General features: G+C 34.4%; 1 protein-coding gene across 1 annotated transcript; it reads right to left on the bottom strand.

The window, feature by feature from the left end:
* Window positions 1-22,934: 22,934 nt before the first annotated feature.
* Window positions 22,935-25,419, bottom strand: LOC107777931 (indole-3-acetic acid-amido synthetase GH3.6). Its single transcript, XM_016598102.2, has 3 exons — window positions 24,990-25,419; window positions 23,879-24,807; window positions 22,935-23,774 (listed from the first exon to the last, which is right to left on the bottom strand). Exons 1-3 carry the CDS (start codon window positions 25,301-25,303, stop codon window positions 23,188-23,190), a joined length of 1,830 nt encoding a protein of 609 aa, XP_016453588.1. The 5' UTR covers window positions 25,304-25,419; the 3' UTR covers window positions 22,935-23,187.
* Between the last annotated feature and the right edge of the window lie 396 nt (window positions 25,420-25,815).

The raw sequence follows: 25,815 nt of genomic DNA on the forward strand, positions 1-25,815 counted from the left end.
TTCTACTTAAAATTCACACCGTTCTCCCACGCTCCATTTGAAAGTTTAATCTTGCCAAATATTTTTAGGTATCAACATGTGTTTCTTGAGTGCCCTAGCTGGATTTTTTGATGAAAATAAAAAGTACAGTGACGACTACAGTCTCTATGTACGTGGCTCGTACGTAAATCTTTAATCTGTTTTGTGAAAGAACAACCAGAATAACCTCCAAAATTTCATTACTATTATGATTTTCAAGAAAATATATTTTATTTGTATTTCATTCGATTTTTGTTAATGTTGGGTGCACTTATAAATTATGTCTTTTTCTTTGATGATTTACACAAAAATAATTCTAAAAACTTTGTCGATTTTTATAACCTTCAAAAGTTAACTAATTTATTAAATAAGATAATTATATGTTGGATAAAATTGTACTTCAATATTTAAGACTTTACACAAATATTTACTTATCTAGTATTTTGGAAACAACTAAGTTTTTATGTCTATGTGAAGTTTTAAATGCTTCTAATTAACAACTCAAATCGATTCTCATACGGACTCATATACCCTTTTTAGTGGCTCTATGAAAAAGAGATTGTTTTCTAACTTGTTTTCTCTATCAAAGTAATCCTAAGACTCCTTTTTTTTCTTCTATTAATATGTTTTATAGAGATCAATGTACTACTTTAATTTTTCATTCCATTTCGTGATTATAATTTTTAATCTTTTTATTCTATTGCTCTCTTGGGTAATAGATTGATTACAATGAAATATTGTTAAATTGAATTATGAAAATCATTACTTTTATATATGAAGTCAAAATTATATATATTACTATTCACAAAAATATTTGCATGTTTATTTATTAAAAGAAGTATGATTCGGAGAAGATCTACTTTATCGTTGGGGACAAGTAAGATTATTATCTAATTTATCCTCCATCTGGAGTTGAGTTGCACTAAGAGACTTACGATTAAGTTCACTCAATTTCGCGGCGACAGTCCGGACTCATGATTGGAAGGGAAGAAAAGTGATGTTTTGTCGCAATAACTATTGGAATTGGTCGAGTTCCAGCGGGGATCAGATCTTTGCAGCCGTGATCTTGTCAATCTCACCAGTCACATCCGATTTTGCTCAAGGCTTTCTAGTTTGTTTCTTTGGTTTATCAATTCTTTTGCATCATTGTCTACCTTTTTCTCCCTTCAGTTGTGACCCCAAGTTCTTATTTTTGTTTATTTTATTTTTGACACGGGGTAGGGGTAAGGTCAACGTACACACTGAGTCGTTGTTGTTTTTGTTATTTTGACACACACTTACATCACTACACATCAACAAGGTTAAAAAAGGACTGTCGTTTCCTAAACCCCACCTCCTTATATCCTCGCAGGGCAAATTATAAGTTGTTGTTCATTCACTAAGTAAATTTTTTTAGGTATATTAACAAACTAATTTACGTAAAATTAAGTTTGTAAATAAATAACCAATGCAAATAGCCAGCATTAAAATATAAGAACTTGGCCAAAATATATTTTGAAGCGCTGGTCCAGAAATTTAAAAGTTTAGTTTCTAAAACTTACAACCGATCAACCTAAAATTGGGTGAGAAGAGGAAGGCACACACATGGGTTAGACGAATACCAAATTAAAACTTAATAAGAGATTAAGAATTAAAAAAATAAAATGAAAATAAAAGGCACCAAGCAGGATGACTTTGAATCAATGCAACAAACTATGTGTTCTAGGTATGTTTGGATTATAAATGTGGAAACATGTACAATGTAAATATAAAATCATATGCAATACTACACGCAAAATAGTTATTAATGTAAATACAAAATACAAGGTAAAATAAACATAAAGACGTAGAAATTTACCTAACATATGCTTTGAAGATTGGATTCCAGATACCCCAAAAATATCAGCGGAGTCGCTCAATTAACTCCTAAAAGTATATGTAATTATAGTGGATCCTTTATTCAAATTAGGAACAAAACTATTGAATAACTACATAATAGAGGATAGAGAATAAATCAAAATTCACTATAGTTGTTACAACATCAAAGAAAATACCGCACAAGACTAATCTTTGAAAGAAAATTCACGTGTTGAGGGAAATTAAATTGCCTATAGTCTATAGAAAGACTAACATTCCAACATTCATAGGTACTTCTTGTTCATAGTTGGTATAACTTTGGAATTTTAAATATGGTAGGAACTAATTTAAAGATTCTTCAACAACACTTTTGTTTGTTCAAAATAAAGAAAACCCTTTATATATAGAGACAACATAAGCTTCAAATTGTTCTTCTCCTAGTCAGATTGGAATGGTTCTAGAATTTCAACATAAGTAAAAGTTCTTGTCCTTGTGAGATTGGACTGGCTTTAAGATTTCAATACAAATAGAAAAGAATATCGCAAATAGCTAAGAAGTTCGAACTTAAGGGGTATTATTATCTGAAATCCGACAATTTTATCCAATTATGTCCTAAAATCAATAAGATTATAAGGCTAATATCTAGAATTTCGGTTATATCCTTTTATTATGAGTTATTATGCTTAATATTATAAGATTATTTTTGTAAACCGACATTGAATTCATGCTTTTATAATAATATATATAAAAGCTTGTACAACGTCGAGAAAATGATATAGATTACGGTTCTCTATTTATTTTTGGTTTATCTCATTTCTAAAAATTCATGAATTTTTAGTCCATAATTATGAATAAAATAAAATAAAATTAAGAAACAGCCAACACCTATCTGTCACCCAGAGTATTTTGTACATATTGGACAAACCCCAAAATTCGCTTACTGGGTTGGACAAACAATTACTGGACTCAGATTGTGGATTCACAATTTTTCTTGGTGTTGCATATCTAGGTAAAGGTCCCTTCAACAAATGAGGTCCGTATGAAGTGAACTTATAGTTGCTTGGGTCGAGCTCCTATAGATTACAAAAAAGAGTTACAGAAATATGACACTTTTTGGGGAAGACTTTAACTTTAAGGTCAAAAAATAAAAGTATTACTCGTGAGATAAGCGAGTGACAATACTTGCAAACTTGAAGCTCTGGTTATGAGGCAATCGAAGACAGAAATTCAAAACTATCCACTTTGAGGGTTATTTATGCACTTCACCTGATAAATTAACATTTTGGGCTTGTGCCTGCCGCTGGACCTTGGGTTGGAGATGCCGTGGATTTCGGGCTTACATGTGGTTTTGAAATTTTGATCATGATTCTATTTCGAAAGTTACTTCACATATATAATCAAGGGATCTTTACCCGAAGGACTCACTGTTTACTTTCTTAATTGGTATACTAAGATTATATTATAAATAATCTTATTTACATAATACTCATGGATTATACTTATATTATTATCCACTGGTTATTTTTAATTTAAGCGCCTGAATGACGGCTATTTAAGTTAATTCTTTTATAATTAATTATAATATATGAAGCATATTTCAAGCATGCTACGGGACTATAGGAGGTATATAAACATTTTGATAGTAACGGATGATTTTTGAAACTAACGGATAAGAAATATGAGGTGCGAAAAGAAATGCAAACAGAGGTTCATAAGTCTCACACCATACATAACTCATAAGCCTATCTAATGTCAGCCATTACTTGATTTGCGCCTTTTCCTGCATGCACTACAATATTAGCATCATCTCTGTATAGATAACAACAAATAATAATTGTAATTTCATCACTATATTAAAAATAGCTGTCCCATTTTATTTTGTTTGTTATAGCCAACAACTCTCATTTGTTGCACAAATAATTAAAGAACTGCTTCTAATGACGACATTCAATTTGTTTTCTTCATAATAACGTTCCTTGAAGCCCAGACACAGCCAATACTTATGTTACACACCGTTTTTGAAATCCCTATTTCTTTATTTCCTTCTCCAAAACCTTTGTCTCCCCCCTTTCTTCTTCATTTTTCTATTCCTTGTATTTTTTACAGAGACATTCTTGTGAATAAATGGACAACAATTAAAATATCCTGTACCAAAATACCATATATAAGCTATAGTCAAGTCAAAGCACTGCCTATTGTGGGGTGCTTGAAGTTGGGAAGACATATAGACGGTAGACATGAAGTTGCAGTCTTCCACCACAACAGGATAATCTTAACAATATGTACTTTGAATCTAATCTAATTCTATATTCTGTGGATTCTTTGTATCGTAATTTTTCTCGTTATTAAAATAGTCAAGTCATACTGAAATAAAGCCCACTTAGCTATATTAAATTCACAGTTTATACGCATTTTTTTTGTCACATAAAATAAACAACACCCTAATTAAAGCTTGTGCTCACCACCGAACACAAATGGGGCATTTTTTGGCAATCAAGTTGGTATGTAAGACAAAACAAGAACATTATACATTGAGGATTTTCCGGACTGAATTTGCAAGAAATTTGTAGGAAATGGTTTGCATAGGTGCAACGTCTCAAAGTACACTGTGGCTGACGAATTTGGGCCCCCTAAAATGGGCCAATTGGGCCTGTGAGTGAGGCCCGACAAGAAAGCAGGACAGATGTAAACCTCACGTGTGGGTGGGGCTTCAGAATGAAGACTGGGGAAAGTGTTGCTAGGATTAGTCAAATTCAACAATCTGTTTTTCTATTTGCATTTATGGGGGGAGATAGAAGAGTGGGTGTGAGGGCCACACGTGCTGATGTTCAGTGTCTTGTCAACGGCAGACACGTGTGAGGGTGACTTCCATATAACAGTGAGTGAGGCTCCGACAAACACGTTTTTGTTTAAATATCCGATATTATAAGTTTTCTTGTCCAAGTAATTCTGCTAAGACAAAGTAAACCTACACTAAGAGAGTAACGCCTTTATATTGAAATATATTTTTTACTCTCAAAGTTAGAGTTCGAATAGCATATTAAAAACATAATAATTCAAACCTTCACATATAGGCAAACAACACAACACAAAGATCCCAAGTCGGTGTGCCGTCGCTCTTCCAACTTTAGTCCATGGCACCCATAATGTGACATTTCACGTGATCTTGAGTCCAAAAACTAGAAATGTGTTATCTTCTATTGACAGCCTTCTAAATAGCTAACTTAGGCCATCATTAATTAAGACTTAATTATTTAGTACGGTGCTGTTCTTTGTGCCTTATCGAAGTTCGATTATTTAATGTCCCACCTTCACTTCATTGTTTATATACTATTGCTGTTTTTTTTTTTAATTTTAAAAAAGGCCAAATCGGACTTGACTTCTTGTTTGAAACTCATCGAAAGTTATGCGTCGAAAACGTTTTCTATTGTTACGATGACTGAAATAATGATGCCATAAAGATTTTAACTTCAATTAAATTTTACCTTAGAATGTAATTAAATTGTCCTTAGAACTAAAAAAAGTTCTTAAAAAGTAGGTTACCTTCTGGTGATTTTAACTTACTGCTCATGCGTAGCTACCAAACTTAAGGATTAGTGATTTTAGCTTATCTATTACTTATGTTTCCACTTTTTATTTTTAAATAGTTTTATTCAAAATAATAAGGTACAGTGTGACTTAAAAAGTTAGTGTGACAATGAAGTGTTTTGCTCAGAAATTGCTAACTAGTAAAAATTATCGTTTAAGAGGGGTGTCATTAGATGAGAGGGCAACTAAATTTTGCTAAACTAGAGGAGTTGTAAGCAATTGACTTTTTTCTTTTCTTGAGAGAATTACAGCGACAGCTATTTTCTACTGCCTGATTTTGGTTGTGGATCATGCGTTTCTAGTTGTGATAAGTGAAATGTACCAATTCAGTTATTTGGGTTGGATCCAAAAGGGGAACAAATTCTGGAATAAGGAAAGATTATGAACCCTGTCAATGTTGAAATTCTTTCTTCATTAAATAGGTATTGATTGGAGTAATATTCCAAGTCATGGAGCCAACTAATTGTCAACTTCAAATTAATGTGCAGTATATCCTATATATTCATATATATATATATATATATATATATATATATATATATATATTACCCCAGTTAGGATCTTTCAGATTCTTACATAAAGGTATACCAGATCTTTACCAATTATCGATTTTCTACAGTTCTGATTTCATCATGTGCCCATTCTCTATTTTGCTCGGTCTTAATAGCAACCACAAATATTTGCAGTAAAATTCATTCGCACTTTGAGTTCTTCGATTATCTTCATCCCCATTTTTTCTTTACTAGGTAAATAAAGAATGAGAGAATAAACTCAACCTAGTTAGCGTTGCCGAGAACAGCGGTGGAGAGCTTTTTATAAGGAAATTCGACACTGATTTGCTAACGAAATTCATTTTACCTGCGGGAATGATTTTTTGCATTTTAAAAAATGTGTATACTATGCCAATTATCACTTGAAAATAATTATACAGTACTAAATTTGGGATTGAAAGTAAATATTTTAAATGTCTAACTTGTAAATCATCTAAAAACCAAAATGTGACGATAGACCGATAACTCTTTAAAAATCTTACATATGCCAGAAGACCACTATTATTATTCTACGATTTGTCCCTAAATAAGCCATTGAAGTATCTCGGTTGGAAGCGTGTTTTTCTTGAATAATCGTTTTACTATATATATTCAGAAACAGTTACACAGAGAATACAAAATTATTGCCCTCATATGAACCTTTTTAAGTGAAGTGAAGTGGGTAAACACAAGAATATATAAATTTTAGGGTATTGGATGATGAGGCAGTATATAAATTAAAGAAAAAAAGGAAGAAAATTGGATATGGTTATGGACTATGAAGGGTGAATGTTGCATTCGGCGTCACAGTCATTGTATAGCCTAATGTCTCTCAAAGCTAAGGCTACATTTCAACATCACCCTTTAAAATCAACTTCATCCACTCTCACTTTCGCAATTATTATTGGATGATGATCATAGCAATTGCCATAAAAGAACCCTTACGTTACTCTGCCTTAATTTAGAATGTTATGCTTGTCACCCTTATCATTCTTTGCTTAGCTAACTTTTTATTCCACTAATATAATATGCTTTTTAACCGATCCTCATGATTGGTTTATATATAACTTAATATCATGCCTCACTTGTTTAAATAAACCATAAATATATTACTATTAGGAGATAACAATAAGTAGAAATGTTAACTACGAAATTTTATTGAGTACACAGATCAATCCAAAAAAGAAGAAGAAAAGAAACAAAAACAAATCAGTTTGGAAGAAAAAATTTGAAAATTGAGTTACTGAGTTAGCAATACTACCCCCAAAGAATTTATTTTCCATAAATTCTAGCTAAAGGAGTTATAATTGAAGATACAATTAAATAAATAAAAACACTCTCTTTAATAGTTTAAATTTTTAGATGAGATAATTATAAACTTCAATATGGTATTAAAGCATGCAGAGGTTCTGGATTCGAGTCTCACCACATAAATTTTCATGTGCCTGGCTAATTAAAAAAAAAACAAAGCCCGCACCTATGATTTTAGGTGAAATACAGATTAACCTTGAACTTTTATTAACCGATACTGATTATTAACTTGCGAAATGCATATTATTAGTCTCAAAAGTACTTGCTTAATGCTTGACCAAGTCTCCTCAACTTTTAAGATATTTTTTCTGAAAAAGTTGTTTACACTGATGTCTTAAAGTATTTTGTATTATAACTACAGTCTCTACTTTTTATTTACTCTATTAATATTCTAAGCTTATAGTTTACAATTTTGTTAACTCAAATAATAAGAACAAAGTCCACTAATATGCATTAAAGTAGTTGATCACTTTTCTATGTTCCCCATTTTATGCCCTAAATGTGGCTTTGTAATTAATTACAAACACTTGATATCTCCTCTGTATGATAGCTGCATTAGCACAAGATTAACGCATTATGTTGTATGTGAACTCGTTTAGAAAGACTACTTGAGGCTAAGTACCTTGATAATTCCTACAGTTAACATTTCTTTGACTCCTAGGAATTAGGATTAATTACTGCTAAAACAATGATTGTTACTATAATTGAGATGTCTTTGACTCCTAAAACTTGGTACATCCTATTTGGACCCTTTAATTTGTATATGTTAATGTTATATAGGATAATCTTTAAACTCTTTTTGATTCATAAGAAGACTTTGATTTTGTAATTAGTAGAAAAAATCCAATTAATTGAGCAGTAGGTGGAATTAGGAAGCAAAATCAGTTCAAATGTGACATGGACGTGGATTCGTGATGTCTGATTGGATTCACATGTGGTGGGGTCCATACATATTGAGCTCTCGACATCTCAGGGAGGGGAGGACTAGGATGCAATTTGCATATGTCAACGACACGTGGCGACGTTATAGAGATGGTCCTCACGTAGAAATCGCCCTGGTTTTTCTGATTTTATTTAATCCCCGGATTTTACGCTTTCCGTGCAATCGTGATTTCATGGAAGACTATTCTTACATTATTATCTCATCTTTTTCCTTAACTTTTTTCGTTTGGGACGAATACCTTCTGCTATTGTCATGGTAAATTAAAGATATATTCTTCTCATATGTTGGCTACATTTATCTTTATTTTTTTTTTTCTTTTGGAGAAGAAGTTTATTCTATTCGGGGAACGAAATTCGTTTTGTTTTCCAAATAATCACCGAGGAATATGACGCGCTGGTTAGTTTATTCTCCCCTATGAAAAATAAAGCAAATACGACAAATTTAAAACGGAAAATAAATCCGGAATATAATGGTGAATAATGAAGAAAATCCTTTTACTCAAAGTTTATTCATCTTTAATGCTACTATTGATTCTTTTATCTCAATATTTAAATTTATTGTGGTTCTTTTGTTATTAAGTTAAAGCAAGAAATTATTTTTCGACGATTAAATAAAACAAAAAAGTACATCTCAATGTCAATGTATGAAAAAGCAGCATAAAAAGCGTCACAAAAAACTATATTCAGTTCTTGAACTTCAACTGCCGTCGAAGATGGCAACTTCCTCGTCAACTTCAAAACATCCAATAAAGATTCTTCAATTTGTGTCTCATGATCGTGATTTTTGTGTTAATTCTTTAGTTTCTTGAACTTCATCAAGTTCTATTTCTTCACTATAATTGCCTTCTAAAAAAAATTTCCTTTCCAAAAAGGTTGCTCCTCTAGCCACAAACACTTTATGGTTAGAAGAGTGATAGAAATAATATTCCATTGTTTCTTTGGGATACCCAATGAACCTACACTTATCAGATCTTGAGTCAAGTTTATCAGACTGTAATCTCTTAACATAAGCTGGACAACCCCAAACTTTAATATATTTAAGTTTAGACTTACGTCCTTTCCATATCTCATGTGGTGCTGTAGAGACTAACTTAGTGAGAGCTTTATTAAATAAGTATGTTACTGCTTCCAAAGCATATCCCCATAAATTTATTGGTAGATTAGTAAACCCTATCATAGATCTAACCATATCTAATAAGGTTTGATTCCTTCTTTGAGACACACCATTAGGTTGTGTTCTTGGAGGTGTCCACTTTGAGATACCTAGTAAAATCTTCACTAAGATAGTTTTCACCTCTATCAGACCTTAGTACTTTAATACTTTTACCAGTTTGTTTCTCAACTTCACTACAGAACCTTTTTAATATTTTAAAAGATTCAGATTTATGTTTTATAAGATACACAAATTCATATTTTGATATATCATCAGTGAAGGTCACGAAGTAAGAATATTCATCTCTAGCTTGAATTTTTATGGGCGCACAAATATCTGTATGAATTAGTCCCAATAATTCAGAATTTCTTTCTCCACTTCCAGTAAATAAAGATTTGGTCATTTTTTCTTTAAGACAAGATTTACAAATTGGATATTATTCAAAATCATACTTGTCAAGGAATGTACAACTAAGAGTTGGATTCTCGTCCATCCAACTTAACGTTGGATTCAACTTATTCGTCACTTTACAATTCCAAATTAAACATTATAAAAGTTTTCCAATGGAAAATATATATCCCATTCCTAATGGAAATCACGTGCATGCCGTAGTCCTTAGTGGACTTTCATCTCCAATTCAAATTTAGTAATAACTGATATTTATATATAAACTTTATATAAATTAACATTGTTTTATATTATATATATCACATATATATTTCAATCAAGAGATATAATTTAATTTTCTATTCTAAATAGAAGACAATGCGGATAATACTGTGTATGTTGTTATTGTATTCTAAATAGAAAATTTTAATTTGTTCACAATATTAACTGTATCCTCTGTGCTAGCAAAGAATATAATGATATTTTATTTGGACTAATAACTAAATTTATTTGACTAATTTAGTTCTTTAATTTAATTATCAAATAATAAAGTAATTAATCTTTTAGCAAAGATCAGAATACTCGTTAGTGTGTGACCTCATAGGTTCAATACTAAGCCGGTTATAAATTGATCATATTAATATACTAATCAAGGGTGGCGTCTAGCAACACTCCTTAACGAACGGATAGAATGAAGTATACAATTTACTCTCAAGAACCAGCAGAAAAATAAAGTAATATTTCCTTCTGTCCCTATAGCTCTGAGTCACCCTAGGATATGGTTCAACTGTCAAATCCTAATAGGCGACCAACTATATGCTCATGTCAAATATAATTGACCATTGAATGACCTAAGAAACTCCTTTCTTCTTTCATTCAATCGCCCTGGCGAAGGTCTTAGTTTGGTCGTTTATAATTCATGACAAGATGGAGCTTAAACTCATTACCAAGAGTTGACAGATTCCATCTTGATCAATCATTAATTCTACAAGCATTTAATCATACCCAATATCCTTTCAACTATCGTCCTAGGGCCATATGTGTCTGGTATCAAAACACAATAAAAATAACTTCTCAATTACTATGACGATCTCAGGTCAAAGAAAACTTTTACATCACATTCTTCAAGAGAATATCCTATTGACAGTATATGGTAATTCTAACTATTAGAAATTATCCAATGAGTCGGTTCAATGATCATATCTTTATATGCATCATCTATCTATGTTATATAGTTAATGAGATCAACTAATCTTTATTCCATAAAGACGATCACATAAATATTGATCTAACCGAAATACTAATGTCCAAATTAATAATCCTACGATCAAGAACAAAATCTAGATTAAATTGTAAGAGACTTTATTCTTATTATTATGATCTCCATCACGATGACAAGTCTCAAAATTTAATCAAGGACCTTATTAAATTAATCAAGCAATTAATAATAACTATGATAAAAGAATATCAAATATCATATATATTTTATATCAAATAACGTTCAAAAAAATATGTTCAAATCATCAAATATGAGACTGGATCTAGGGCATATCTACTATATTCCTAACAATCTCCCACTTGCACTAGAGCCAATCGCTCTTGTACTTCATTCGTAATTTCCACTTGTGCTTGTCAAACTCTTTTGCACCAAAAGCTTTAGTGAATAGGTCTGGGGCATTTTCCTTTCCTTCAACCTTTTGAATCTCGACGTCTCCACGTTCAATGATATCTCTTATCAACTGATACCTTTTGCAGAACGTGTTTGAATTTTTGGTGTGATCTTGGTTCTTTTGCTTGAGCAATTGTTCCAGTATTGTCACACAACAATGGAACTGTACTTTCCATTAAAGGAACCACACCAAGTTCAGTTAAGAACTTTTTCATCCATATAGCTTCCTTAGCAGCTTCACTAGCTGCTATATATTCTACTTTTGTTACTGAATCAGCTATTGTAGCTTGTTTGAAACTTTTCGAACTCACTGCACCAACATTTAAGGTGAATACATAACCAGAAATAGATTTGTTATCATCTCTATCCGAAGAGAAACTTGCATCAGTATAACCTTCAAGTTTCAACTTAGAATCTCCATAAATGAGGAATTGATCTTTAGTCCTTCTTAAGTACTTAAGAATGGTGTTCACAACCTTCCAATGTTCCTCACTAGGATTTTTCTGATATCGACTAGTCACTCCTATTGCATAAGCCATATCAGGATGTGCACATGTCATGGTATAAATGAGAGCTCCCAATGCACTAGCGTATGGGATCATTCTCATGCGTTCTCTCTCTTTAGGTGTTTTAGGATAATCCCCCCTATTGAGAGTAATTCTAGTGCCTATCGGAAGCTAGCCTCTTTTGCAATTATCCATGTTATACTTCTTTAAGATGGTATCAATGTACAAAGACTGGGAAAGTCCAAGCAGTTTCCTCAATCAATCTCTATAGATCTTGATTTCCAATATATAAGTTGTTTTTCCTAAGTCTTTCATGGAGAACTATTCAGATAGCCAAATCTTGGTATTTTGCAATGCCGGTATATCATTTCCTATGAGCAATATATCATCAACATACAATACTAAGAATATGATTGTGCTCCCACTAACTCTTTTTTACACACAAGGCTTTTCTTCGCACCTAACAAAATTGAACTTTTCAATTGTCTTGTTAAAGCGAATATTCCAACTTTGAGAAGCCTGCTTTAGTCTATAAATGGATCTTTGTAGCTTGAAAATTTTATTATGATTAGACGGAGATGTGAAACCTTCAGGTTGTGTCATGTACGCATCCTCATCTAGCTCACCATTAAGGAAGGCAGTGTTCACATCCATTTTCCATATTTCACAATCATAGTATGATGCTATAGCAAGCAAAATCCAAATCAATTTGAGCATTGCTACGAGAGAGAAAGTCTCGTCATAGTCAACTCCTTCTTTCTGACGATATCCCTTGGCAACAAGACGTGCTTTGTAGGTCTCCACCTTTCCGTCTGCTCTAATCTTTTTCTTAAAATCCATTTACAACCTATAGGTTTTATACTCTTTGAAGGTTCAAGTAAAGTCCATACTTTATTTTCCTTCATGGATTCTATTTCGGATTCCATGGCCTTTTGCCATCTCTCATAGTCAGAACTTTGTATAGCCTCTTCATAGGTCTTAGGCTTACCATCATTATGATCAACTTCATTTGATACATCATCATGTACTATTAGATTTAATCTAGTTAGTACATGACGTCCTCATGTAGACCTTCTAAGAGGTGCTTGTACAACTTGTTCACCTTGTACTGGATTTGATTGTTGTTCATTTTGATTTGGAACTGGTTCATTAACCTGTTCTTGAACTACATTTAGTTCTTGAACTTCAACCACTGAAGATGGCAACTTCCTTGTTAACTTCAAAACATCCAAAAAAAGGTTCTTCAACTTGTGTGTCATGGTCTTGATTTTTGTGTTGATTCATTAGTTTCTAGAACTTCATCAAGTTCTATTTTTTCACTATAATTACCTTCTAAAAAAAATTCCCTTTCCAAAAAGGTTGTTCCTCTAGCCACAAACACTTTATGGTCAGAAGAGTGATAGAAATAATATCCCATTGGTTTTTTGGGATACCCAATGAACCTACACTTATCAGATCTTGAGTCAAGTTTATCAGGCTATAATCTCTTAACATAAGCTGGATAACCCCAAACTTTAATATGTTTAAGTTTAGGCTTACGTCTTTTCCATATCACATATGGTGTTGTAGAGACTGACTTAGTGAGAACTTTATTAAGTATGTTATTGCTTCCAAAGCATATCCCTATAAATTTATTGGAAGACCAGTAACCCCCTGCATAGATCTAACCATATCTAATAAGGTTCGACTCCTTCTTTCAGACACACCATTGCGTTGTGTTCCTGGAGGTGTCCACTGTGAGAAAATCTCATTCTATTTGAGATACCTAGTAAAATCTTTACTAAGATATTCTCCACCTATATTATACCTTAGTACTTTAATACTTTTACTAGTCTATTTCTCAACTTCACTACAGAACCTTTTGAACATTTCAAAAGATTCAGACTTATGTTTTATAAGATACACAAATCCATATCTTGACATATCATTAGTGAATGTGACGAATTAAGAATATCCACCTCTAGCTGAAATTTTCATGGGCCTACAAACATCTATAGGAAATAGTCCCAATAATTCAGAAGTTCTTTCTCCACTTCCAGTAAATAAAAATTTGGTCATTTTTTCTTTGAGACAAGATTCATAAGTTGGATATAATTCTAAATCATACTTGTCAAGGTACCCTTCCTTGTACAACTTGTTAATTCTTTCTCTCCAATATGACCAAACCTACAATGCCAAAGGTATGTATGATTTGCTTGATCATCTCTTTTCCTCTTAAAAGTAAAAATATGCATAATCGAATTAACATTCACATTAGGTAAGACTAAGGGTGGCATGTGGGCCGATCCCGGACCTAAGTGGGCTAAGTGGGCCGGTTCCGGACCGGTCCCAATTGAAATGGGCTTCGCAGCCCCGGTCTTGGTAGTCCTTTTGTAGGAATCGGCCCTCGACCGGGCCCACGAACTAATGGTCCCGAGATAAGTGGGCTAGTCCCGGGCCTAAGTGGGCCTAAGTGGTCCCAACGGATATTTTTTTTAATTTTTTTTTTATAGAAGTTAGAGAAAAAAAGATGGTAATAAAAATATCTAAGACAATTCCTTGTAAATTATATTATAGAATTGTGAGCTAAACAATAGATGTTTCTGTCCGTTTGGTACGTTGTCAAGAAAAAGTAGGGGTAGTTAGAGGAGGGTCAGACAGGACATCATTTGGATTATTATTAGTTGGATTAACTTCAGGAGCATGACTAGTGGGTGTATCGTCATCCGGTTGCGTTTCATCAAAATCTATTTCCTTTGGATTAGAATAAAGAGCATTCATTAATTCATGGTCTAATTGTTCACTAGCTCTAATATTATGGCAAAATTGACTCTCAATAAATTATAATAAACTATTATCACTATTAAGAATAGCAAATATAGGACGGGTATGGGTTTGGGTTGGGGAGCCGGGGGAAGTGGAGGAGGAACAGATTGACCACTAGATTCGCCACTCTTGGATTTTTCCTTATTTTTACCAAATTTTTTTTTTAAGAAAGTCATATTAATTAATAAAATAATAGAAAATAAATAAAACAAACAAATTAAGAGTTGGAACGAGTTTACCGAATTAACGAACAACTTGTTAAAAATTGATTATCGTTGAAGACTTGAAGACTTCAATTCACCAACTTCACAATTTTTTCACAAATTGTAACAATAAAGTAAGCAATAGTAGTAATCATAGAAGAAAATTAGAGAGAGATTAATGATTTTGTGAGAAAAATAAAAGAATGAGGGGGTATTTATAGTTAAAAATAGGAAAAAGTGTAATTCTAAAAAGTTTGGGGAGTTAATTGGCTATTTTGCAAATAGCCAACGGTTATTTTGGCAGACCAAACGACTAGTTTTTAAATGGCCAAACGGGTAATTATTTTTTTTTTTAAATCTGACCGTTGGGACCGTTTGGGACCGTTTAGGCCCGCCAAGGACGGGTCCGGTTCCGGTCTTGCGGTCTTTTTGTGAAAGACCGACCCACCTCCACGGTCCCGGTTCTAACCGGTTAAGGACCGTTTAGGCCCAGAAGCCCACATGGTCTGCGGTCCTGGGACTGAACCGGCCCACATGCCACCCTTAGGTAAGACATAAACATCATGTTGGAGATAGCCATTCACATATAAATCATTACCATAATGAATAGAGCAAATACCATTGCCTATGTTAGTGCGAAACCCATGTTTGTCCAATATAGAAGCTGAAATTATGTCCGAAATAAATTTAGGAACATAATAACAATCATCGAGCATAAGTAGTTTGCCCGAAGTCATTATTAAAGAAATTGTTCCTACACCTATGACTTCAGCTTTTGCACCATTTCCAACTTGTAGATTATCTTCTCCTTTCTTTTAAATCCTACTTATCTTAAACCCTTGCAGATGTTATAACCATTGCCAGTATCTAATACCCACAGTGAAGAATTAGTAGTATCTAAAGAAACTTTGGAAAATATTTTTCATTAATGTCTCACCTTATTTTTTATCCTTTAGAGTTACAAGATACTCCTTGCAGTTTTTCTTCCAATAGCCTTTCTTCTTACATTAAAAACATTCAGCATCATATACTAACTGCAAGATCAAATCTTCATAAAGCTCTTTACCAAGATTGTAACCCAACTTCTCAATTCTTTGGTAAGATCAATCACATGATTGACATGGGGTCTAACTGGAGAGTTTTCAATGTCCAACTGTGTATCAACCGTTGTAACGACCCGATCGATTATTTTGAGAGTTGTAGCCCCGTTCTTCCATTTACTGCTCATAACCTACTTAATTGTTGTTATATGACTTGCCGGGATAGTTGGTTCTAGAAGGTCTCGGAATGAATTGAGACACTTAGTCTCAAGGTTAGAAGCTTAAGTTGAAAAGGTTGATTGGATGTTCACTTATGTGGAAACGATTCCGTAATAGGGTTTTGATGGTTTCGTTAGCTCCGTTAGGTGATTTGAGGTCCGCAGTTGAATTGGGTTTGAAATGGCGAAAGTTAGAAATTTAGAAGTTTGACCGAGAGTGGACTTTGTGGTCATCGGGCTCGGATTGGGGTTCCGGGAGTTGGAGTAGGTCTGTAGTATCATTTGTGACTTGTGTATAAAATGTGAGGTCAATCGGACGTGATTTGGTAGGTTTCAGCATCGAATGTGAAAATTTGAAGTTCAAAGTTCATTAGGCATGTATCGACACGCAATTCATGGTTTTAGCATTGTTTGATGCTATTTGAAGGCTCGACTAAGTTCGTATCATGTTTAAGGAGTTGTTGGTATATTTGGTTGAGGTCCTGGGGCCTCTAGTGGAGTTCGGATGGTTTACAGATCAAGGCTGTTGAAGCACATCAGTTCTGGTATAATCGCGCCTGTGGGGCGGTAATCACAGGTGCGAGCAGGGGTCACAAGTGCGAGGGAATTGCCACAACTACGTGGCCGAAGATGCGGCGACTGTAACGCAGAGGCAGTGATTAGATTAGAGTTGTGGAGCAAGGATGCGGAAGGATTTCCGCAGGTGCACACTCGCACTTGCGCTTGGAAGATCGCAGAAGCAGGAAATAGAGCCTTGTCAAAACCGTAGAAGCGGAGATTCCTCGCACCCGTGAGACCGCATGTGCGAAGGCACTGGGCATCATATTAAATCGAGGGTTCCGTGGGTTTTCTTCATTTTTGAACATTCCAAGCTCGGGATTAGGCGATTTTGAGAGGAATTTCGAAGGGATTCTTGAGGTAAATCACTTGAGGTTAAATTTACTCAATAATTATGTTTCCCTATTAATCTTTCCACCTAGATTGTGTGGTTTTGAGGTATAATTTTAGGAGTTGAGGCTAGGGATTTAGAGAGTTTAAATTGGGAATTTGGGTGTCGATTTGGTGTTAGATTTTGGTAAATTTAATATGGTTGGACTCATGGTTGAATGGGCTTCCGAATTTTGTGACTTTTGTAGGGTTCTGAGACGTGGGGCCGAGGGTCGGCTTTTGAATGGACTTTTTGACTTTTTAGTTAAGAACTTAGTAATTTCATGCGGAATTGATTCCTTTAGCTCTTGTTGATTGTATCGAACAGTTTGTGACTAGATTCGAGATATTTGGAGGCCGTTTCGCGAGGCAAGGGCTTGTTGGAGTAGAGTTTCGCATAATTTGAGGTAAGTAACACTTCTAAGCTTGGTTCTGAGGGTATGAACCCCCGAATTTTATGCTATGTGAGTTTTTTTGAGGTGACGTGCATGCTAGGTGACGGGCGTGCACCGTTGAAATTGCGATTTAGTCGATTCCCTAGAACTGCGTAGCTATTTTATTTGAATAATTTAGTGTGCTCTATGTGTTAGAGCACTTGAGCTGTGATTCATGCTAGAAATCATGTTTAGGCTATATGCTTGTACTATTGGGACCCACATTAGTCGATCTTTGTTGTTGAGTTATCTGTTTACTTGCAGTCGTGTACTCAGTCAGATTCATTATTTCGTGTCATCTCAGTATCTGTTATCGTATATTGTCACATCTCGTATCATTGATTATGGCTGCTTAACATGAGTGTTGTGAGCCCGAGAGACTGGAGGGATTGGTGACTGAGTTGGGGCCTGAGGGCCGTGCTGTGAGTGATATCTATATATATATGGATCGGGTTGCATGCTGCAACGAGCCTTATGGCTATATATATGGATCGGGTTACACGCCGCAACAAGCCTTATGGCTATATATATGTGGACCGGGTTGCACGTCGCAACAAGCCTTATGGCTATATATATGTTGATCGGGTTGCACACCGCAACAAGCCTTATGAATATATATATATATATATATATATATATATATATATATATATATATATATATATATATATATATATATATGTGTGTGTGTGTGTGTGTGTGTGAACGGGCCTTATGCCTATATCTGGATCGGGCTGCACGCTGCAACAGGTATGGTACTGTACTGAGTGACTGAGCGTGACGAGCGAGAATTGAGACGGGCAGATTGAGTGCTCAGAGAATGTGAGTATTTGGGATTTCATTGTGTTGCATCACATACGGTTTTCACATTGGCATGTAGCTATAGAGACGTCATATTCTTCTTACCAGTCACACTTGGCATTTTTCATCTGTGCTAAACTTAACTGTTGAACCTAGAAGCATGCCTACTAGGTTGTACTCACGCTACACCGTTCACCTCGTGTGCAGATCCAGGTGCTTCCGGTCACGGCGATTGCTGATTTGCAGAGTCTAGACCTTCGGAGATCATCGAGATAGCTGCATGGCGTTCGCAGACCTTGACTCTTCTCCCTTATTTTTTAGTTTATTTATTCAGTTTTACTTTCTAGACAGTGTACCAGGCTTTTTCATTTCGTAGATGCTCATGTACTCAGTGACACCCCAGTTTTGGGAAGAATTTATGTATTGAGTTATGATTTCCTATCCTGTTTTAAGAGATTTTCCTTTATTTAAACTGTTTTAGTATCTTTCAAAGATTTAAGTGTTGGAAATATCTGAATAAACGGCTTGCCTAGTACCATGATAGGCGCTATCACGACGGGTTAGATTTGGGTCGTGACAAGTTGGTATTAGGGCCTAGGTTACATTGGTCTCACGAGTCATGAGCATGTTTAGTAGAGTCTTGTGGATCGGTACGGAGACGTCTGTACTTATCCTCGAGAGGCTGTCGAACCCTTAGGAAATTTTACATTCTTGTATTCTTGTCATGCGGATTAGTTGATTTCGGGAACTAAATATATACTACTCTATTTTCTTACAGATGGTGAGGATACATGCTACTGGACAGGACGGACAACCACCAGTTTTCCTATCCTGTTTTAAGAGATTTTTCTTTATTTAAATTGATTTAGTATCTTTCAAAGATTTAAATGTTGAAAATGTCTGAATAGTCAGCTTGCCTAGTACCATGATATGCGCCATCACGACAGATTGGTTTTGCGTCGTAAGATATTCAATTATTGCAGTTGGATCTATATTTTGATGTTTCCTCTGGGGTTTAGAACTCTTAGAAGCGAGAATGATGCGTTTAATAGCAAGGCATTCTTCCAAGTATTTCTGATAAACCTTGGCGCCTTCAACATCATTCTCAAATTTCTATACCAGTCATCAAAGTTTTGTCCTACCAACTTGTTGGTCTCAGGTATTTCACACAGTGATATAATAGACATATTGAAAAATCTAAAATATAGAAAAGAAAAGGCAATAATATAAGAACATATTTACATATATCATAAAGACATGGACTTTTATCTAAATGGTATTTTCACCAATTATTTTAATCTATTTACCCTCATTATAGTTTAAGAAATTTTTATTTTTGTTAGTGAAATAAATGAATCCTTCAACAATATGTATGAGTCACTTGAAAGTCAAGGCGTTTCTCACATATATTTCGAAGGTAGGTACTCTTACCAATTATATTTCCATACAATTTTCTTAAATAACTTTATGCCAAATAGTCCACTGGTAGTCAGGTCGATCCTATTGGTATAGTTGAGTTCAACCATCATGATAACAAAGAACTTATTAAATTTTATACTCACCGGGTAGTCAGACGTCTAGTGTAAAATTAAATAATTCTTTCAATCCATGCATCTAATGCAATAAATAATTTTAACATATTCTCGAACTATAAGTCTCCTGGTTGTCAAGCTGTTCCTTATAAACAAGAAATAAATAAAATTATTTATTTTGATGGATAGCTTTACAACAAAATATGTTATATTTTATTGTTTAAGAACTCAAATTTTAGTAGGAGAGAATTGCTATTAAAACAACTTTTAATAACATGATTATCAAATGTTTTATAACACATAAATTTAGTTCAAGTTGTCTACATGCTTAGTCATAAATTAATTTACATCACATGTAATAAATTATTCAAAATTATGTAACAAACAAGCACGTGACATAAAAACGAAATTCAACATTCTTCTAACATGTTTATCTTATATATCACACATATCACATAAACATAATTCATGCCAGAATATTATTTTTAATTAACATCTCATAATAATCTTCATCACATAAAGACGATCATATAAATATTGATCTAACCGGATTATTAATGTCCAAATTATTAATCCTACGATCAAAAATAAAATTTAGATTAAATTGTAAGAGACTTTACTCTCATTACTATGATTTTCATTACGATGACAAAGCTCAAAATTTAATCAATGCCCTTATTAAATTAATCAAGCAATTAATAATAACTATGATAAAAGAATATCAAATATCATATATATCAAAAATATATTCAAATCATCAAATATGATATTGAATCTATTACATATCTACTAATTACGTAGCAAAAATAAGCAACCGGAAAAAGAGGGAAATGGGTCATAGTCGGCATGTTCCCATGGTGCGATTGAAGAAAATCGTTGGGTTGTTGAAATTGCAAAGAGAAGACAAATATAGATAATGATGATGATGATACAGTTGGTTGCACTACGGAAACACCAAAAGCCCAAAAAACTACTAACACAACCCTCATCTGTCAATATCCAAAATCCCCACTCCCTCTCTCTGTCTTGTCACTCTCACACATAAGGCAAGCAACCAAAACATGCTGTAATAGTAGAAAAAGAAAATACAAAGAAAGAGAGAAAGCAAGAAAATCTCACTTTCATTTTCTTTGTGAAAATTTTGTCTCAGGACTTGTCTCTCTCTTTACTCTGGCCTTTGTCTTCAAAGCATTGGCCACTCTCTGCAGCAGCAGAGACCCCCTTCTGCTACTAATGTTTTTTGTTTGTTTCTTTCTTTTCAAAGGCAGAGCCCAGGGAACATTTTCTGAGTACAAAAATCATCATTATCTTATCTGTCCTTCGCTACTACTACCCCTCCTCACTTGGAGTATATAAATACATACATGGACCAGTACTATTATATGCTTTTACACTATTTGCATCAGAGCTTTGTCTTTTAACCGGTTTTGTGAACTATCTTCTCTGGTCTTATTCCATGACCGCAGCATCACAGCCACTTTCCTCAGTCAAAGTTGTCCACTCTGTTTTTTTTTTTCTCATTTATGTAACCAAATTCGTACAACTAAACTACTCAACAAAAGAACCTTATGTGGTCAGATAATTATTTAAAAAATAACACCATGACTTTTCCATTGAGAAACTTAGATGCAAAACAAAATTAAGTCAATAGACACCAAACAAAAGCCTTTAATTATCAACTACTCCTAAGACGAGAATATCAACTTCGTGCTAGTAATTTGTTATGCTCTGAATATTATGTAGAAGAACAGAAATAACGGTAATAGGCAATCAGCCTCTTCAGATCCAGTTAATTATGATAATTGCCAAAAACGAAAAGAGAACCTAACGTCGTTATAAAGTTTTTCATACTAGTGTCTTTAATAGTATACGGGAGTGATGTTGATTGGCCCATTTCCGTTTTATGTTTACATGTATTTTACTCAACCTTAACTAAAAAAAATACTCCCTCCCATAATCAAGAATAAATTATATTTTTTCAAATTTAAACGTCTTCTTCCAAATACTAATGTCTTTTACATAATATGCAAATTTTAATTAAGAATAACATAGTCAAAATATTTATTTTTTTTAGAAGTTAAAATTTTCTTAAAGGGTGTGCTAAATGTTAAAAAGTCACATATTATCCACCGGAGGAAGTAACAAACATAATCATTGAGAAACAACTAATCATTTATCAAATTCTTGAGACAATACTTCCGTGGTTTTATTGTTGATATAGTAACACCAAACTTAGAGGAGGAAAAAAAAACTCCCAAGGCTTGGTAAATTCATTAAAAAAATTTAAAATATAATAAAGTAAACACGTAAAGATGGTATAAATACCTATCTACACAGTAAAATTTTTTGATAAATGGGTGTCTCCCTTTTGGACAAGGATAACTCCGCCCGTATCTCAAGGATGATATAGCACCAACCAAAGTTGAGGTGTTAGTTAGAATATGGGAACTTGTTAATTAATTTGCTCTTATTTTTTAATAGTGTATTCTAATGCAAAATAAGTGAAGTCACTATTGGTTTCTGCAGACCATTATAAGTTTGTCCATATGATTATCTGCTTTCTTCCCATATTTTTTCATCAAAAGTTATTTTGGCAAACGGAGAGAAGCTTGGTTATTAGTCATTTATCTGGGTCCCTGAGTTTTATTTTTCTACATTGGGATTTACGTCAATCGATCCACTTTTATGGAAGAAATTGACTGGAGATATGTAGCCTTTAATCTTTTTGTTTAGTTTCACGAGGAATAAGATTAGTTTAAGTGGTAGCTGAATTATAAGTGACACAAAGTTGTTTTACTTTTCCCTGAAAATAATGGTATGATACTACACTAAACTACTAAGTAATTATAGTGCTTTTGTATTAGGATAATTAAAGTTAGCTTTCTTCTGCAGTTATGTACTACCGTTTTGGGACGTGGGATCATGAGAGTTCAGTGGGCAGGATTCCTGCCCTGAAATAAGAAAACAATTCCCATAAAATGTTTGCTCAATTTGCAATGAGAGAAAAGGCAGCTGTCGCCATGAGAGGTCGCAATTTAACAAAAGGTAGAAGCTTTTTTAAAATAGGGAACTGCTGTTTTTGTACATGGCTAATTTCAAGTTTCTACCATAATGAACGACAAGTTAAATTCTACAAAGCCTTAATACCGAATTTACTTAAAAAGTGAAAAAACCCCATAAAATTGGTTTGGGGTCAACCTAAGCAGGATGATCTTAATAATTCTAGCACTAAAATGATCCTCAGTGCATTCCTTTCCTAGCAGAGAAATCCGAGGCTTAGCCACCATTCAGTTCATGTTGTTCCATTGCTTGAGGCCAGGAACCCATTTTGGGCATTTGGGGCTGAAGTAGCTAGACACCACTCTCGAATTCAGAAGCTCAACAATGGGTGCAAATTTGACGCATCGGGGTGTCTTGTACTGATTTATTGAAGCACCTAAGCTAATGGCATAGTCCATGAGCTTGTCAAAAGTCCCATTTTCCACAATCTTGATTTCCAGTGGGCCAATGGATTTGTCCGATGCACGACCCTGGCGGTAAACGCTGTTAAGGGACTCCTCAATAGTGAGGCAACAATCTTCAAAAACTGATGGAGGAACTGGGGTTGAGCCATTCACATTCAGCTCCCAGAATAGGACATAGTGCCCTGGAATTGTGGTTGTATCAGCGTAGCTAGTGTACTCAATCACATGTGCATCAAATGGCATCAAATGGCTCACTGCATTTTTGACCGCATTTTGTAGCTCTACCTCATCTGTCTTGTCTGCATCAATGCTTAACACCACATTTTTCCGGCAGATAAAGTTGAATTGAGGAGCGTTGTTCTTAAATCCAGCAACCCGAAGCACATCACCCACCCTATACCTGTAGAGTCCTGAAATGGATCAAAAAAGGCCATTAGCAAACATGTCTTAATAAATAGCCAAGAAAAACATAATAGTATTTCATTTTTAATTGATACAAGTATTTGAAATTTACCAGCATATGTGGTGACAACAAGTTCATACTCCTGGCCAATCTTGACATCAACTAAATCCACCAATTCTTGCTGCTCTTTCTCATTTAGTGATTTAGGCATGGAGATTGAATTAGTGACACCATTATTTCTGTGAACAGGCAAGAACTCAAAATAACCCATGGTGGGAATAAGTGTGTAAGCAACTTCACTGGGCTTGCAAAGGGGATTAAGGTTGACACCAAAGTAGCATTCCGAGGAAGCATACATGGTGCAGACAAGAGGGAGGCCATTGCTATAGTAATCGAGAGTGGGTATATACTGTGACATGGTTCCAGTCACAATAACATCAATATATTTAGTATTAGGCCACAACCTAGTGATAATCCCTTGCCATGATTTTTTGCTGCATTCAACCTCAATAAAATCAGCTAACTTATTATCAGGTTTCAGGATTTTCATCACTGCCTCTCTCACTGAAGGATCAGTAATTTGGGAGTTAATGGTTCCAGTTCTAATATCGTGACAAAGAAGAGACCAGTGCTTTTCCAAGAAACGGATAGCACGGATAAAGCCTGAGGCAAAGACTGCCCCAACACGGAGGACTTCTTTGTTTTGGCAGAGGCCACAAAGCATTTGAGAATACATACTTTGGTAAGAATCTGAGCAGAGAATCGTTTCATTTGGGCTGGTATAGTTTGTGTAAGGGTCAGGACGCCTGTTCTTGAAATGGGGGCTCTTATAATAACTTGTTAATACAGGACGAGCTGGTAATCCCCCTGGTGTCTTAGCCTCAGATTTTATGAACAAAAAGTACATTCCTTTGCCTTTTTCAAGGTCTGGAACAAATTGGCTCATCACAGGCATTAGAAGGCTGTAGAGCTTTGATCTCCTCACAAGTTCTTCCTCAATGGTTGGCATCAGTTTTCTTTCCCCTCCTGATGTCCCGGAACTGCATATTCAAAATTACCATTTAGCATAAACTAGCTAGAAAATACCAAATACATGCAGTAACGACAAAATCAAGAAAAAGCGAGTTATTCTTTTGAGTTTTAGCACTTTGTGTAGTACACCTTTACACTATTGAGATAAGGTTGCGCATTTTTCATCCAAAAAGAATAGAAAAGAACAAACCTTGTCAAAAACTCAGAGATGGGTTGAGAGCAGAGGATAGGAGATTTATCACCATTGGCAATACGAGTAATATCAGACTGAATATCCTCGTAGGTGATAACAGGCATGATTTTCTTGAACGTGTCTCGGTCAGTATGACCATTAAGATCATGGCGATGCAAGTATTCAACATGAGCATTTTGAGACAGAATTTCAGCAAGAACTCTCTTTTGGACCTCATCGGCGTTGGTTGTCACCTCTTCAATGAACTGAAGAACTTTCTTGTTGTTTTCTGCAACAGCACTGTATTCAGCTGTTTTTGGTGCCTCAGGCATGGTTCTTGAACAACTGTTTTCTGAATCACGTCAGTGTGTGTTAAAGAGAGACAGAGAGTAAGGGATGGGTGAGAAGAGAGTTTGTTACAAAGGAGAAAGAAATATGATTTTCTGGTGTGGGTGTAGTCCATTGTAGAAGGGGGCTTTATATAGAGGATGTTTGGTTGAAGTTGGCTTGTGGTCTGTGGTCCAATTTCTGTATCGCTTAAAAGTGCAGAGAAACAAATACTGTACCAAAATCTATATAATTTTAATTTTTTTTTTTTTTGGTGGCTGGATAGGATTTGGGGTTAATTCTTGATATATATATATATATATATATATATATATATATATATATATATATATATGGGGTTTCTGTCAATTTGCCTCTGGCAAGTTGAAAACATGCTTTTGTGACTAGCAAAGGCATACAACTTTCATGCCTAATATCTGTGGTTACGATAATTGCGACTTAAGACAACGTATTTAAGATTCATCTAAAGATGTTTATTGCACCTAAGGTCTCTAAT

The sequence above is a fragment of the Nicotiana tabacum genome, chromosome 2, assembly GCF_000715075.1.
Source record: "Nicotiana tabacum cultivar K326 chromosome 2, ASM71507v2, whole genome shotgun sequence".
In the NCBI taxonomy this organism is placed as follows: domain Eukaryota; kingdom Viridiplantae; phylum Streptophyta; class Magnoliopsida; order Solanales; family Solanaceae; genus Nicotiana; species Nicotiana tabacum.